Genomic DNA, 18,451 nt, shown 5'->3' with positions numbered 1-18,451 from the left:
GTCCAGAGGAGCTCATGACAGTCCTGCACTTCAGAGGAGCCTTTGAGCATCTGCACTTTATTTCAGTAGTATTTTTGTTGACAACTTAATACTTATACTCAACTAAATCTGTAAAAAAAAAAACGAGGGGCTAAACTGGGGCTAAAGAGAGGCTAATGAGGCGCTAACGAGGGGCTAAACCAGCGCTAACGAGGGGCTAAACCAGCGCTAACGAGAGGCTAAACCAGTGCTAACGAGGGGCTAAACTGGGGCTAAAGAGAGGCTAATGAGAGGCTAATGAGGGGCTAACGAGGGGCTAAACTGGGGCTAACCAGGGGCTAAACTGGGGCTAAAGAGAGGCTAAATCATGCTAAAGAATGGCTAAACTAGTGCTGAAAAAGGGACAAAACCAGGGCTAAGGAGGAGCTGAACCAGGGCTAAAGAAGGAGGTAAACTGGGGCTAAAAAACGAGGTAAACTGGGGCTAAAGAAGGAGGTAAACTGGGGCTTAAGAGGAGCTGAACCAGGGCTAAAGAGGAGCTAAACTGGGGCTAAAGAGGAGCTGAACCAGGGCTAAAGAGGAGCTAAACTGGGGCTAAAGAGGAGCTGAACCAGGGCTAAAGAGGAGCTAAACTGGGGCTAAAGAGGAGCTGAACCAGGGCTAAAGAGGCGCTAAACTGGGGCTAAAGAGGAGCTGAACCAGGGCTAAAGAGGAGCTGAACCAGGGCTAAAGAGGAGCTGAACCAGGGCTAAAGAGGAGCTAAACTGGGGCTAAAGAGGAGCTGAACCAGGGCTAAAGAGGAGCTAAACTGGGGCTAAAGAGGAGCTGAACCAGGGCTAAAGAGGAGCTGAACCAGTAGTATTTTTGTTGACAACTTAATACTTATACTCAACTAAATCTGTAAAAAAAAAAAATCTTTATAATACAGAACAGTAGGTGACGCTGTGAAGATATATGGTAACACTTTATAATAACTACACCTTATTTAGCCTTAATAAATAATGAAATAACACTTAATTCATCATCATAAATTCATTAGTTAAAGGGACTATACAAAGTTTAAAAATGTTCCTCCATGTCCTGATGTGTAGAATGAGCTCAGACCTGTTCACCACAACTGCCTCATGGACGAGCTTAATATAGAAGCTGCAGTTACACGTAAGACCTGAGGTGGCAGTAGTGAGTATAAAATGGGCAACTTTCATCTGGCCCCTTTAAAACCAGTTAAGTTAAAAGTTTGTCAATAAAATAGGAAGCTGTATAACTGGGACTCTTTTCTGGTGAACAATTAGTCAAAGCATAACTTCATGCTTGGTCCAGGTTCTAGAGGAGCAAAGGTTAAAGTTCACCACTGATCACGTTACCAGCCGAAGTGTCAGAGTCCAGATTTAGAGCACAGGCTCGTAGGTAGCGTGGCCGAGCGGTCTAAGGCGCTGGATTAAGGCTCCAGTCTCTTCGGGGGCGTGGGTTCGAATCCCACCGCTGCCAAGACCTTTTTGTTTGTGCAGTTCTTTCGATTAGATTGGCTTCACGTGATGTAACAAACCTAAGAGTCGGGCTGGGTACAGTTAATCGAGTTAATCCAGTGTGGTGTTGGAAAAGAAGCTGCAGAAGAAGATTATTCACCTTTTACTCACAGCAGACACTTTTAAGAAGGTTCTTTAACCCCTTAACTCCCACCTGAACTGAGCACATTTCCTCCAGTTTGGCTTTACCCCAGTCCAAAAGCTTCTGGAAAAAAGGTGTGAAAATAGCAACAAAACTGAGACGAAAACAATGATGGAAATGTGACAAAAAAGTGAGAAAACATCGACAAAAAAGTGACGAAAAATGTATGAAAAAGTGGCAAAAATGTGACAAAAAATGACCAAAAAAATGAAGAAGAAAAAACAAAACAAAAAATGTGATAAAAATTTGACAAAAAAATAACAAAAAATTGACAAAAAATGACAAAAAATGACCAAAAAAATGACAAAAATGTGATTAAAAAAATGACAAAAAAGTTACAAAAACGCTACAAAAATGAGTTGAATACCCAACAAAAAAATGATGGAATAAAAATCTGATGACGTGAGGAAAAAGGTCCTCGGTTCAGGCGGGAGTTAAGAGGTTAATATAGAGGCTGCAGTTACAGGTAAGACCTGAGGTGGCAGTAGTGAGCAAACTATAACCGACTTGCATCTAGCCTCTTTGACTAATGAATTGTTAATGATGAACAGTATTAAATCATCATTTATTAAGGCTGAATAAGGTTCACTAAAGTAAACTTCTGCCCCTGAGCCTCATGGTGGTGATGTCTGAGCCTGAATGATCCTGGAGCTCTGCTGTCTGGGCTTCGTGCCCCTGGTCGGGTCTCCCAGGGCAAACAGGTCCTATGTGACGGGTCAGACTAAGAGCCCCTCTCACCAGTGCACCAGGACCGAGGCCCTGGAGCCGGGCCTGGGGTTGGGGCTCGTATGGAGGTCGGGCCTTTGCACAGGGAGGGCTGGGTAATGTCAACCTCTTAACTCCCACCTGAACATGTTTCCTCCAAATTCTCCAAACCTAAAAGCTTCTTCAAAACAGAGGCAAAAAACGAGAAGAAAATGAGGATGTAAACGCAACAAAAAAAGCTAAAAAGTGACCCAAAAAATGACAAAAACTCAACAAAAAAGTGACATAAGAGCAACAGAAATGTGACAAAAATCCAGCAGAAAAAAGACAAAAATCCAGAAAAAAGTGACAAAAATCCAGCAGAAAAAAGACAAAAATCCAGAAAAAAGTGACAAAAATCCAGCAAAAAAGTGACAAAAATCCAGAAAAAAGTGACAAAAGAGCGGCAAAAAAGTAGTAAAAAAGTGACAAAAACACATACGGGAAATAAAAAGTGACGAGCAGCAGGTGAGCACATTCCTGCAGCGATTACTCTGGACCCGCCTCATGAACGGAGCCTTTGTGCCGCACGGAGATCAGGTTCAGGACTGGACACAGACAGGGCGGCTCCCACAGGCAGCACCAGACCAGGGGCTAAACCAGGGCTAAACCAGGAGCTAAACCGGGGCTAAAGATGAGCTAAACCAGGGCTAAACCAGGGCTAAACCAGGAGCTAAACCGGGAGCTAAACCGGGGCTAAACGGGGAGCTAAAACAGGGCTAAACCAGGGCTAAACCAGGAGCTAAACCGGGGCTAAACGGGGAGCTAAAACAGGGCTAAACCAGGGCTAAACCGGGGCTAAACGGGGAGCTAAACCGGGGCTAAACCAGGAGCTAAACCAGGAGCTAAACCGGGGCTAAACGGGGAGCTAAAACAGGGCTAAAGATGAGCTAAACCAGGGCTAAACCAGGGCTAAAGATGAGCTAAACCAGGGCTAAACCAGGGCTAAACCAGGAGCTAAACCAGGGCTAAAGATGACCTAAACCAGGGCTAAAGATGAGCTAAACCAGGGCTAAAGATGACCTAAACCAGGGCTAAACCAGGGCTAAACCAGGAGCTAAACCAGGGCTAAAGATGAGCTAAACCAGGGCTAAAGATGAGCCAAACCAGGGCTAAAGATGACCTAAACCAGGCCTAAAGATGACCTAAACCAGGCCTAAAGATGACCTAAACCAGGGCTAAACCAGGGCTAAACCAGGAGCTACACCAGGAGCTACACCAGGGCTAAACCAGGGTTAAACCAGGGCTACACCAGGACTAAACCTAGGCCCGTCTCCGGGAGAGCCAGACAGGCGCAGGGAGGAACCGTCGTGATGGATGTGCTCAGATAAAAGCGGGAGGAGCCGGAGGATGAATGGCTTTGTGTCTGAAGCGTGTTGTGATAAGGTCCTTGTGAAAACTGTTGGCTTTGTCGGAAACTGATATTTCTACAAGCGAAAGAGCAAAGAAATGTACATAAGTCACTACACGGTCAGTCTGGAATCACACCAAGGCCCTGCAGACAGAGATATCAACATGAAACTGAAAAACCCCTGAGAACAAACCGCCCAAATGCTGCAGATTTTCTACTGTGTTTTTGTGTAATTAAACTCTCTAGATTTGGCTTCATCCTTCGCTCTGATTTTTGCCACACGAGCTGAGCAATGTTTTATCAACGAGCCGGAAAAATACACGCCGGAGACGCCCATCACCCCTGCAGCCGTTGGCCATTTTATACTCACTACTGCCACCTCAGGTCATACGTGTAACTGCAGGTTCTATGTTAAGCTCCTGCATGACGGCACTTCGGACCCGAACGCCTTTCTGAGTGACAGGGCAGGATTTTAGAGGCAGTTGTGGTGAACAAGTCTGAGCTCATTCTGCACATTAGGACATGGCTGTTATCATGCTAAAGAATGGCTAAACTAGTGCTGAAAAAAGGACAAAACCGGGGCTAAAGAGGAGCTGAACCAGGGCTAAAGAAGGAGGTAAACTGGGGCTAAAAAACGAGGTAAACTGGGGCTATACTGGGGCTAAAGAGGAGCTGAACCAGAGCTAAAGACGAGCTGAACCGGGGCTATGGAGGAGCTGAACCAGAGCTAAAGACGAGCTGAACCAGAGCTAAAGACGAGCTGAACCAGGGCTAAAGAAGGAGGTAAACTGGGGCTAAAGAAGGAGGTAAACTGGGGCTATACTGAGGCAAAAGAGGTGCTAAACCAGAGCTAAAGACGAGCTGAACCGGGGCTAAACCAGGGCTAATCTTGAGAGAGCACTCAGGAGTTTGGCGCTGACCTGCTCCATCCTTGTGAAGTTTGGGCACGAAGCTCCCGGTGACGTGAGCCGCCACTGAGTTTTAGAGGCAGTTGTGGTGAACAGGTCTGGGCTCATTCTACACATTAGGTCATGGAGGAACATGTAGGGGGTTGTAGCATTTTAAACTCCGTATAGTCCCTTTAAGTTCAGCTCTGCACCTCCTTTTTCGCTGTGAGCACAGGCCCCAGAGAACATGACAAGGATCTGAAGCTAATCTTGCTCTCTGAGTCTGTACAGTAGTAGTCTGTATATTGGTAGTCTGTATATTGGTAGTAGTCTGTACAGTAGTAGTCTGTACAGTAGTAGTAGTAGTCTGTACAGTAGCAGTATTTGTACCTTCTCGATGAGCAGGTGCAGCTGCTGAGTGACCTGGAAACAGGGGTCAGAGCGAGACGACGACAGCGAGGACAGGTCAGCTCCGGTCAGACACGACACACTGCTGCGAGCGAACGTCTCCTTCATCTGAGGGTCACACACAGACACACACACACACACACACACACACACACACACACACACACACACAGTTACTACAGAGTCTTTCATATCTCCTCTGTCTTCCCTTCACTGCCTCCGAGTGAAACCAAAGCTCCACATTCTTCCACAGCCCGACTCCCTTCATGGTTTCGAATCTTCCTTCAGACACACTTTTCTCCTCAGTGTTTACTTTGGAGAGTTGACTTTTACTGTGAACACTTTGCTCAGCCTGGTTTTATCTCCTGCATGAACTGGATTATGAAAATGTCCTTCAGTTTTAGTTCAAACTCAAAATATTTCTCTTTCGGTTTTCACTCATTTAGACACTTTTCCTGATCGGACCAAGTTTACTTTGCTTGTTTGAGGACATTTCACACCAGTTCTAGGGTAAATCTCGCTTGAAACAAGAAAGTAAAATTGCCAATGAGATAAGACCAATTTTCTGACCCCATTGGCAAAGAAAATGACCTGAAATAAGGACGAAATGTATCGAAACGAGTCAGAAACATCTCAGAACAAGTGAAATAATCTGGGACAAAAGCACAAGAACAACTTAACTAGTCAAAACAACTAAAATTTGGATTATTATGCTCAAATTGAGATGTTTATACTGATCTAGTTAACCTCTTAACTCCCGCCTGAACTGAGAGCATTTTCTCCAGTTCAGCTTTACCCAAATCCTGTAGGGCAGTGTAACACCTCATTTGAAAGCTAAGACCTACAAAAGTCATCTAAATGGATCTTTTTCCTCACGTCATCAGATTTTTTTTCCATCATTTTTTTCTGGTGTTCAACTCATTTTTGTCGTTTTTTTCGTCATTTTTTCGTCATTTTTTTGTCACTTTTTCGTCACATTTTTGTCATATTTTTTGTTTTTGTTGTTTTATTTTTTTATTGTAATTTATTGTATTTTTTTTGTCAATTTTTTGTCATTTGTTTGTCTTTTTTATGCCATTTTTGGGTCATTTTTTGTCTTTTTTTTGGTCACATTTTTGTCACATTTTTTTTTTATTTAACATCTTAACTTCCGCCTGAACCGAGAGCATTTTCTCCAGTTCAGCTTTACCCAAATCCTGTAGGCCAGTGTAACGCATTTGAAAGCTAAGATCTACAAAATTCATCTGAATGGATCTTTTTCCTCACGTCATTAGATTTTTTTCCATCATTTTTTTTTGGTGTTCAAGTCATTTTTGTAACTTTTTTGGGGGGTTTTTCTTCATTTTTTTTCACTTTTTATCACATTTTTGTCATTTTTTCATCTATTTTTTGTCATTTTTTTGTCATTTTTTTGTCATTTTTTAGTCATTTTTTGGTCATTTTTTTGTCATTTTTTTGTCATTTTTCGTCCATTTTTTGTCATTTTTTGTCACTTTTTCATCTATTTTTTGTCACATTTTTATCACATTTTTGTCATTTTTTGTCACATTTTTGTCATTTTTTCATCTATTTTTTGTCACATTTTTATCACATTTTTGTCATTTTTTGTCACATTTTTCTCACATTTTTGTCATTTTTTCATCTATTTTTTGTCACATTTTTGTCATTTTTTTGTCATTTTTTTGTCATTTTTTTGTCATTTTTTTGTCATTTTTTGTCACTTTTTTGTCATTTTTTCATCTATTTTTTGTCACATTTTTGTCATTTTTTTGTCATTTTTTGTCACTTTTTTGTCATTTTATCATCTATTTTTTGTCACATTTTTGTCATTTTTTTGTCATTTTTTTTGTCATTTTTTGTCATTTTTCATCTATTTTTTGTCACATTTTTGTCATTTTTTTGTCATTTTTTTGTCATTTTTTGTCATTTTTTCATCAATTTTTTGTCGTATTTTTGTCACATTTTTGTCATTTTTTGTCTTTTTTTGGTCATTTTTTGTCACATTTTCGTCACATTTTTGTCACATTTTTGTCATTTTTTGTCACATTTTTGGTCACATTTTTGTCATTTTTTGGTCATTTTTTTTGACATTTTTTTGTCATTTTTTTATTAAAAAATTGACATTTTTCGTCACATTTTCGTCACATTTTTATCATATTTTTGTCCCATTTCCATCATTGTTTTCGTCTCAGTTTTGTTGCTATTTTCACACCTTTTTCCCAGAAGCTTTTGGATTGGGGTAAAGCCAAACTGGAGAAAATGTGCTCGGTTCAGGTGGGGTTAAGGGGTTAATTACTTCTTGCAGTGCAGGGTCTTGGACAGGTGGAACCGATTGTCCTGTTCTACATGTTTTATGTTGACAGAGGAAACGAGTGTGTTGGAGGACATTTCTCTGCTCCTGCTCTATAACTCATATAACCCCACAGGGTCACTCACCCAGGCTGCGGCCAAGAATCAGCGCACATACAACACTCTACTGTAGTATTGTCAAGTACGTTACCTCTAAAGAATTCTATATTTTGTTCGAATAGCAACATTTTCAAACATAGTTCACCAAGTGCTCCTCTTTTCATCAGGGGCGGATCTAGAAAAAAAATCACGGGGTGCCAAGCCGGGTCAGGGATCATTTCTGGGGTGGCCACACATTTTACAATGTCGAATGTTTATAGCAGGTTTTTCTTGATCTCAAGGCAATGTTTCTGTTAAAATAGTATCATTGTCCATAATATAAGTAGGGCTTTTCTTACAAAAAATAATAATTCATAGCTCATCATCTTGGGAGCCACAGGAGTTGGCTCTTGGCTCCTTGCTCTAAAGGTGTTATAAATCTTCACTAACTGAGCCTAACTGGATTAAAACTAGTCCTTGAAACATACAGTGACGATACAGTTCTATACATACATGGAATATCAAAAACAGCAGTGGCAACTAAACGCACAAACGCTATGGTTAAGGTCAGTGAATGGCTAAATCAGAGAAGGTAAATGTCTCCAAGACTGTCGGCATGTTTTTTACCAAAACTACCAACTCCACTGCAAATACGGACATTGTAATATCTGGTGAAAAACTTCAAATAGTTACAGAATTTAACCTCTTGACTCCCGCCTGAACCGAGAGGATCTTTTTCCTCACGTCATGAGATAATTTTTTTGTTGGGTATTCAACTCATTTTTGTTTTTGTCACATTTTTGTTGAATTTTTGTCATTTTATTGTTGAGTTTTTGTCACATTTTTGTTGAATTTTTTTCTTTTTTTTTTCTTTTTATTTCCATTTTTTTTTTCATTTTTTGTCATTTTTTCATCCATTTTTTGTCACATTTTTATCACATTTTTGTCATTTTTTCATCTATTTTTTGTCACATTTTTAGCACATTTTTAGCACATTTTTGTCATTTTTTGTCATTTTTTTGTCATTTTTTGTCATTTTTTTGTCACATTTTTGTCATTTTTTGTCACATTTTTGTCATTTTTTTGGTCATTTTTTTGGTCATTTTTTGGTCATTTTTTCATTAAAAAATTGACATTTTTCGTCACATTTTGTCACATTTTTATCATATTTTTGTCACATTTCCATCATTGTCCTGTTCAAATAGTTACAGAATTTAACCTCTTGACTCCCGCCTGAACCGAGAGGATCTTTTTCCTCACGTCATCAGATCATTTTTTTGTTGGGTATTCAACTCATTTTTGTTTTTGTCACATTTTTGTTGAATTTTTGTCATTTTTTTGTTGAATTTTTGTCATTTTTTTGTTGAGTTTTTGTCACATTTTTGTTGAATTTTTGTCACATTTTTGTTGAATTTTTGTCATTTTTTTGTTGAGTTTTTGTCACATTTTTGTTGAATTTTTGTCATTTTTTTGTTGTGTTTTTGTCACATTTTTGTTGAATTTTTGTCATTTTTTTGTTGTGTTTTTGTCACATTTTTGTTGAATTTTTGTCACATTTTTGTTGAATTTTTGTCATTTTTTTGTTGAGTTTTTGTCACATTTTTGTTGAATTTTTGTCATTTTTTTGTTGAGTTTTTGTCACATTTTTGTTGAATTTTTGTCACATCTTTGTTGAGTTTACATCCTTGTTTTCTTCTCATATTTTGTGGCTATTTTGGTGCTTTTTCCCCAACAATCTTTTTGATTAGGGTAAAGCCAAACTGGAGAAAATGGGATCCGTTCAGGTGGGAGTTAAGAGGTTTAGGTGACGTTAAGTTTAAGCGCTTTGGTCTCAGGTTATAAAGCGCTTTTCCATCAGCTGATCTCCAGGTGGCGCTCTGAGCTCAGTCTGTTTTTAAATCTGTGGAGTTTCTTTCTTTCTCCCTAAAGGAAACATCTCCCACAGAGCGGCCTGAGCATAAATGTCTGTAATAAAAACAGTTTGATAAAGTCAGGCGTGAAAAGGTCACATGGTCCGTCTGAGTCACTTCCTGGTATTGAACTGGTCTTATCAGAGAGAGAAACCTGCTCCAACAAACACCCAAACACAGGTCTGGACTGATCCCACACACCAAGACCAGACCAGACTGAGACCAGACCAGAGCCAGGAGCAAACCCAGGTCTGGACTGATCCCACACACCGAGACCAGACCAGAACCAGGAGCAAACACAGGTCTGGACTGATCCCACACACCGAGACCAGACCAGAACCAGGAGCAAACACAGGTCTGGACTGATCCCACACACCGAGACCAAACAAGACTGAGACCAGACCAGAACCAGGAGCAAACACAGGTCTGGACTGATCCCACACACCAAGACCAAACAAGACTGAGACCAGACCAGAGCCAGGAGCAAAGGCAATGAGGAAAACCGTGACTAACACGAGATTCTTGCACATGTTTTGGCTTCATAAAGAAATCAAACCTCCTTCTGTCATAATCATCATTAATGACAAAAATCCAGCAAAAAAAAATGACAAAGCAAAAAAGTGACACAAGTGGATTTTTGTCACTTTTTTTTGCTGAATTTTTGTCATTTTTCTGCTGGATTTTTGTCTTTTTTTGCTGGATTTTTGTCTTTGTTTGTTGGATTTTTTGTCATTTTTTGCTGGATTTTTGTCATTTTTTGGCTGAATTTTTGTAATTTTTTTTCTGAATTTTTGTCACTTTTTTGCTGGATTTTTGTTTTTTTTTCTGAATTTTTGTCACTTTTTCTGCTGGATTCTTGTCACTTCTTTTTTGGATTTTTGTCATTTTTTGCTGGATTTTTGTCACTTTTTTGATAGATTTTTGTCTTTTTTTGCTGGATTTTTGTCTTTTTTTGCTGGATTTTTGTCACTTTTTTGCTGGATTTTTGTCACTTTTTTTTGCTGGATTTTTGTCACTTTTTTGCTGCATTTTTGTCACTTTTTTGCTGCATTTTTTCACTTTTTTTTGCTGGATTTTTGTCACTTTTTTGCTGCATTTTTGTCACTTTTTTGCTGCATTTTTTCACTTTTTTGCTGGATTTTTGTCACTTTTTTGCTGCATTTTTTCACTTTTTTGCTGGATTTTTGTCACTTTTTGCTGGATTTTTGTCACTTTTTTTGCTGGATTTTTGTCACTTTTTGCTGGATTTTTGTCACTTTTTTGCTGCATTTTTTCACTTTTTTGCTGGATTTTTGTCACTTTTTGCTGGATTTTTGTCACTTTTTTTGCTGGATTTTTGTCACTTTTTGCTGGATTTTTGTCACTTTTTTTGCTGGATTTTTGTCACTTTTTTGCTGGATTTTTGTCTTTTTTTGCTGGATTTTGTCACTTTTTCTGCTGCATTTTTGTCTTTTTTTGCTGGATTTTTCTCATTTTTTTTGCTGGATTTTTCTCATTTTTTTGCTGGATTTTTCTCACTTTTTTTGCTGGATTTTTGTCACTTTTTTGCTGGATTTTTGTCATTTTTTGCTGCATTTTTGTCACTTTTTTGCTGCATTTTTTCATTTTTTGCTGGATTTTTGTCACTTTTTAGCTGGATTTTTGTCACTTTTTTGCTGGATTTTTTCATTTTTTGCTGGATTTTTGTCACTTTTTTGCTGCATTTTTTCATTTTTTGCTGGATTGTTGTCACTTTTTAGCTGGATTTTTGTCACTTTTTTGCTGGATTTTTGTCACTTTTTGCTGGATTTTTGTCACTTTTTTGCTGGATTTTTGTCACTTTTTTGCTGGATTTTTGTCACTTTTTTGCTGGATTTTTTCATTTTTTGCTGGATTTTTGTCATTTTTTAGCTGGATTTTTGTCACTTTTTTGCTGGATTTTTGTCACTTTTTGCTGGATTTTTGTCACTTTTTAGCTGGATTTTTGTCACTTTTTTGCTGGATTTTTGTCATTTTTTGCTGGATTTTTGCACTTTTTTGCTGGATTTTTGTCACTTTTTCTGCTGAATTTTTGTCATTTTTTGCTGCATTTTTTCACTTTTTTGCTGGATTTTTTTTTTTTTTTGCTGGATTTTTTTTTTTTTGGCTGGATTTTTGTCACTTTTTTTGCTGGATTTTCGTCTTTTTTTTGCTACATTTTTGTCACTTTTTTGCTACATTTTTGTCACTTTTTTGCTGAAGTTTTGTCACTTTTTTGCTGAATTTTTGTCACTTTTTTGCTGAATTTTTGTCACTTTTTTGCTGAATTTTTGTCTTTTTTTGCTGAATTTTTGTCACTTTTTTGCTGAATTTTTGTTATTTTTTGCTGAATTTTTGTCACTTTTTTTCTGAATTTTTGTCACTTTTTCTGCTGGATTTTTTCACTTTTTTGTGTCTCCAGCTCTGCCTCAACCTCACATCTGTGTAAGTGTGATTAAATCCTGAAGTCTTTGCTGTTGACTTTCTCCAATTGAGCATTACCTCCGTGATTCCGCTCGTTTAAACGCAGAACTTTTTCATTACGAGCGAACCCCCCCCCCGCGCCCCCCCCCCCCCCCCCCGCGAACCCCCCACGCAACCCCCCCACCCCCCGCGGCCCTTTGTTCTCCGCAGATCCTCCATAAAAACTCCAGCCGCCGCCAAACAACCAGCAATCTGAGTAATGGCAACATTTAGTTCAACGAGCCAAAGCAAACAGTAACACACTCGCACTGGAACAGCTCTCAGGAGAAACACCGGAGTGAGACCAGGGCCAGACCAGGACAAGACCAGGACGAGACCAGGACCAAACCAGAACCAAACCAGGACCAAACCAGGACCAAACCAGGACCAAACCAGGACCAAACCAGGACCAAACCAGGACGATACCAGGACCAAACCAGGACCAAACCAGGACCAAACCAGGACGATACCAGGACGATACCAGGACGGAACCAGGACCAAACCAGGACGGAACCAGGACGGAACCAGGACCAAACCAGGAGGAAACCAGGACCAAACCAGGAGGAAACCAGGACCAAACCAGGAGGAAACCAGGACCAGACCAGGACTAAACCAGGACCAGACCAGGACCAAACCAGGAGGAAACCAGGACCAAACCAGGACTAAACCAGGACCAAACCGAAAGCGAGACGTGAAGTCGTCCAGCTCTGAGCTCACACACTGACACACACTCAGCACGTGGACCGTCTCCTCTACGGATTTCTCACACATTCTAGATAAAGTCTGGGATTCACGAGTTGGTTCATGGTTCTATTATCTACCATCTCTGTCCACGTGAAACAAAAACTGTCCCAAAGTCCAGCGTCTCCTCCCTCAGCACAGGTGAACTGAGGTCACAGGAGACAATATTCAAAACACTTCCAAAAAACCATCCCGGAAAACGTTTGGACAAAAGTCAGATTTATTCACAGGCCAAGTATTTTTGGACATTTCCTTCCAAAACCGTGTCTCTCCCATTGATCGATATCGGCCCCTGATCCCCTCCGCTCCACAGCAGTCCTTCACCATCTCCTCCTTTGTCTCTGTTTTGTTTCCTGAAGCTCCTCTTGTAATAATGATAATGCCTGACACTTGTATTGTTCTCCACTGTGCAGCAGGGGGCGCTCTCGGTGCCTCTTCAGGTCTCAAACAGTAACTAACACACTTGCACTGGAACAGCCCTCAGGAGAAACCAGGACCAGACCAGGACCAGACCAGGATCAGACCAGGACCAGACCAGGACCAGACCAGGAGGAAACCAGGACCAAACCAGGAGGAAACCAGGAGGAAACCAGGAGGAAACCAGGACCAAACCAGGACCAAACCAGGACAGAACCAGGACAGAACCAGGAGGAAACCAGGACAGAACCAGGAGGAAACCAGGAGGAAACCAGGAGGAAACCAGGACCAAACCAGGACCAAACCAGGACAGAACCAGGAGGAAACCAGGACCAAACCAGGACAGAACCAGGAGGAAACCAGGACCAAACCAGGACAGAACCAGGACCAAACCAGGACAGAACCAGGAGGAAACCAGGACCAAACCAGGACCAAACCAGGACAGAACCAGGAGGAAACCAGGAGGAAACCAGGACCAAACCAGGACAGAACCAGGAGGAAACCAGGACCAAACCTGGAGGAAACCAGGAGGAAACCAGGAGGAAACCAGGAGGAAACCAGGACCAAACCAGGACCAAACCAGGACCAAACCAGGACCAGACCAGGACCAAACCAGGAGGAAACCAGGACCAAACCAGGACCAAACCAGGACCAAACCAGGACGAGACCAGGACGGAACCAGGACCAAACAAGGACCAAACCATCGATGCCTCTTCAGGTCTCAAACGTCTTTAGCTCTAACGTTACTGTGTGTGGGACAGCGCGGTGGCACAGAGGTTAGCACATGTGCTAAAAATGCCTGGTTCGATCCCGGCTGAAGTTCGCCTGGTGAATGGGAAATGGTGTCAACTTCTATAGCGCTTTCACCCAAAGTGCTTTGCATCAGGAACCACTCACTCTCTCATTCATAACACCTGTGTACGCAGACACTGGAGGCGTCTTGCCCAAGGACACGAGGTCAGTGTGCACTTGCAGGAGCCGGGACTAGAAACCCGGACCTTCCGATCATGAGACGTCCTGCCCAGGGGCGGACTGGCCACATGTCCATTCTGGAAGAGCACAGAAGGGCCACTGGCTCTAGCGCCTTAACCGAGCTTTACCCAAATCTAAAAGCTAAAAAGAAAAGCATCAAAATAGCGAGAAAAAAAGAGGATGAAAACAAAACAAAAATGTGCCGGAAAAAGCGTTTAAAAAAGTGACAAAAAATGTGATGAAAAGTCAACAAAAACACGACAACAAAGCAACGAAAAGGCCAGAAAAACGTGACAGAACCGTGACAAAAAATGATAGAAAAAAGTGACAAAATTCAACAAAAAAATGTGACAAAAATTCAACAAAAAAATAAAAAAATTCAACAAAAATGTGACAAAAATTCAACAAAAAAGTGACAAAAATTCAACAATAAAGTGACAAAAATTCAACAAAAATGTGACAAAAATTCAACAAAAAAAAATTCAACAAAAAAATGACAAAAATTCAACAATAAAGTGACAAAAATTCAACAAAAACGTGACAAAAATTCGACAAAAATTCAACAAAAATGTGACAAAAATTCAACAAAAAGCCACAAAAAGTAATGAAGAAACAACAAAACTATGACAAAAAATGCGGCGACTTGACAAAAAGTTGCAATCACTTTGTAGCTCTCAGCTTTCAAATGAGGCGTTACATTGTTGCTCTCCAGCCGAGAAGCTTTTAGATTTGGGTAAAGCCGAACTGGAGAAAATGCGCTCCGTTAAGGTGGGTGGTAAGTGCACATTTACGCTAATTTGGGCCAGGCTGACCAGAGTCCAGGGCTGGTTTTCAGTCCCAGTCCAGCCCCTGGTCCTGCCCCATGTTCTCCAGTTCTCCCCGTGTTTCCTCTGAGAGTGAGGGGTCAGAGGGGGCGATGGCGCAGATTGGCAGCCTCGCTTCTGTCAGTTGACCCTAGGCGGGCATGTTGGTAATGAATAATGACAGGCTTGTAAAGTGCAATACAAGTGTAAGGCGTTATTAGGAATAGTGACTAATGTGGATTCAGAACAAAGATACAGAGAAATGTCCAAACCCCGTCACCGTCAGACTCGGAGTTAAAGCAGAAACAAGGCCGTGGGAACCCAGGGTGCTGAGGGCGCTGCAGCATCCCCTGGTGGATAGTTTGCGAACTGCAGGCAATATTAACCCCTTAACTCCCACCTGAACCGAGCACATTTTCTCCAGTTTGGCTTTACCTCAGTCCAAAAGCTTCTGGAAAAAAGGTGTGAAAATAGCAACAAAACTGAGACGAAAACAAGGATGAAAATGTGAAAAAAGTGAGAAAACATTGATGAAAAAGTGACAAAAAATTAACAAAAAATGACAAAAATGGACAGAAATTTGACAAAAAAGTGAGAAAAAATTGACGAAAAAGTGATGAGAATTTGACCAAAAAATTCAAATATTTTGACGTAAAAGTGACCAAAAAAGTGATAAGAATTTGACAAAAAAAAATGCAAATAATTTGACGGAAAATTGACAAAAAATGGACGAAAAAGTGATAAGAATTTGAAAAAAAATGACAATAATTAGACGAAAAAGTGACAAAAAATGGACAAAAAAATGGACAAAAAAATCGAAATATTTGACAAAAAAGTGACCAAAAAAGTGACAAATAAAGTGAGAAAAAATCGACCAAAAAGTGATACAAATTTGACTAAAAAATGCAAATAATTTGACGAAAAAATTGACAAAAATGTGAGAAAAATTTGACGAAAATTTTAGAAAAAATGGACAAAAAAGTGATAAGAATTTTACAAGAAAATGCGAATAATTTGACGAAAAAGTGACAAAAATGAGTCGACTGCCCAACAAAAAAAGTGCTGAAAAAAAATCTTATATGAGGAAAAAGATCCATTTAGTTTTGTAGGTCTTTCAAATGAGGTGTTACACTGGCCTACAGGATTTGGGTAAAGCTGAACTGGAGAAAATGCTCTCGGTTCAGGCGGGAGTTAAGAGGTGAATAAACAGGATTTATGCACAGAAAAAGTATTTTAGGGGTAAATTTTGTCCCTCAGCGCCCTTTAACTAAAACATCTTCCCACGAAACTCTGACTTCACACAAACACCGCAGTGTGAGCAGTGTTTCCTGACTCTGCACTTCAACAATCAAAAAGTCAAAAGGGAAACTGGAGCAAGTTACTCTGAGGAAAACATGTAAACGAACTGGTCTGGGCGACGCAGCTCGGAAATCACACGGATTAATAAGCTTTTGTTATGCATTAAAGTCTGGGCTTTTCCTGGTTTAGACTTTGTTTGCAGGAGGTTTATGCACAGTTTAGCTGAAGCTTAGATTCTGCTTCTCAGATTAGTGATTTATCTGAGCCTGGTGGAAGCTGGAAGGTCAGACATGTCATTAAGAGGTGAAGGTTTCAAATAAAAACAAGGGAAAGGACCAGAAATGGACGGAAGAAAAAGAACTATTAATGCGTAATAAGCTGCAAACGCTGCATAAACGTCGTAACAAAAGGTAAATTAACTCACGTACCTTTTGTTTCTGCGCACGTTCGCGGCGAAAGCGACAAGTTCAAACAAGTCACACCTAAAGTCTGAGCGCAGGAGCCCGCGCGAGCTTCAGAAAAGTTGCATATTACGCGTAAAAAGGCCGTTAATCGGTGCGTAACTCGTGCGTAAAGCCGTGCCCGCGCCGCCTCTTACCGCGTTGAGCGCCGTGGTGAAGTGCAGCACGGTGATCGTCACGGCCACGGTCTGCAGCAGCACCGCGGTGAGCAGCAGCACCCCGAGCCGCGGCCCCGCGCTCGTCATGGCGGCCTGCTGTGCGCGCCCTGCCCGCCCCGAGGAGCTCCCAGTGCGGCCACTTCTGCCCTGCGCGTCCCGCCGCGTGTCCAGGAGCTCGCGCTGCCCGAGAGGAGGAGGAGGAGGAGGAGGAGGAGGAGAAGGAGAACAATGGCTCTGCAGGAGCTGCGCCGACTTTTGGACCCGTGTGCACGAGCGCGAGGTGAAGGGGGCGGGTCCGCGCGCGCTCCCGGGACTGGTCTGTGCGGGACTTCGTGAACAAAGGTGGAGGAGCAGCCAAAATGTTCAGGAGTAAAGTTTCAGAGGTGGTCAGTGAGGAAGTAACTTTACTGCAGTACTTAAGGATCTGTACTTTACTTTACTTTATTTTACTTTGCGTTACTTCACTTCACTTCACTTCACTTTACTTTACTTTGCGTCACTTCACTTCACTTTACTTTTCTTTGCGTTACTTCACTTTACTTCACTTCACTTTACTTTTCTTTGCGTTACTTCACTTTACTTCACTTTACTTCACTTCACTTTACTTTACTTTACTTTACTTTACTTTGCTTTACTTTGCGCTACTTCACTTCACTTTACTTTTCTTTGCGTTACTTCACTTTACTTCACTTCACTTTACTTTACTTTGCGTTACTTCACTTCACTTTACTTTTCTTTGCGTTACTTCACTTTACTTCACTTCACTTTACTTTACTTTGCGTTACTTTACTTTGCTTTACTTTGCGTTACTTCACTTTACTTTACTTCACTTTACTTTTCTTTGCGTTACTTCACTTTACTTCACTTCACTTTACTTTTCTTTGCGTTACTTCACTTCACTTCACTTCACTTTACTTTACTTTGCGTTACTTCACTTCACTTCACTTCACTTTACTTTTCTTTGCGTTACTTCACTTCACTTCACTTCACTTTACTTTTCTTTGCGTTACTTCACTTCACTTCACTTCACTTTACTTTACTTTGCGTTACTTCACTTCACTTCACTTCACTTCACTTTACTTTTCTTTACTTTGCGTTACTTCACTTCACTTCACTTTACTTTACTTTACTTTGCGTTACTTCACTTCACTTCACTTTACTTTACTTTGCGTTACTTCACTTCACTTCACTTCACTTCACTTCACTTTACTTTACTTTGCGTTACTTCACTTCACTTCACTTTACTTTACTTTGCGTTACTTCACTTCACTTCACTTCACTTCACTTTACTTTTCTTTACTTTGCGTTACTTCACTTCACTTCACTTTACTTTACTTTACTTTGCGTTACTTCACTTCACTTCACTTTACTTTGCGTTACTTCACTTCACTTCACTTCACTTCACTTCACTTTACTTTACTTTGCGTTACTTCACTTCACTTCACTTCACTTCACTTTACTTTTCTTTACTTTGCGTTACTTCACTTCACTTCACTTTACTTTACTTTACTTTGCGTTACTTCACTTCACTTCACTTTACTTTACTTTGCGTTACTTCACTTCACTTCACTTCACTTTACTTTACTTTGCGTTACTTCACTTCACTTCACTTCACTTCACTTTACTTTTCTTTACTTTGCGTTACTTCACTTCACTTCACTTTACTTTACTTTACTTTGCGTTACTTCACTTCACTTCACTTCACTTCACTTCACTTTACTTTACTTCACTTTGCGTTACTTCACTTCACTTTGCGTTACTTCACTTCACTTCACTTTACTTTACTTTACTTTGCGTTACTTCAC

General features: G+C 40.6%; 1 protein-coding gene across 1 annotated transcript in view; it reads right to left on the bottom strand.

Annotated features, from left to right (window-relative positions):
- The window catches only part of LOC306977723 (tumor necrosis factor ligand superfamily member 10-like), a 24,266-nt gene extending 7,368 nt beyond the window's left edge, over nucleotides 1–16,898 (bottom strand). Inside the window, 2 exon segments of the mRNA XM_079576151.1 lie at nucleotides 5,003–5,145; nucleotides 16,626–16,898. Of these exon segments, the coding sequence (XP_079432277.1) occupies nucleotides 5,003–5,145; nucleotides 16,626–16,733 (251 nt within the window). The 5' untranslated portion in view covers nucleotides 16,734–16,898.
- Between the last annotated feature and the right edge of the window lie 1,553 nt (nucleotides 16,899–18,451).

Source organism: Gobius niger, assembly GCF_951799975.1.
Source record: "Gobius niger genome assembly, chromosome: 18".
Lineage (NCBI taxonomy): Eukaryota > Metazoa > Chordata > Actinopteri > Gobiiformes > Gobiidae > Gobius > Gobius niger.
Note: the sequence above shows the minus strand (reverse complement) of the source record. Positions and strands in the feature narration are given on the sequence as shown.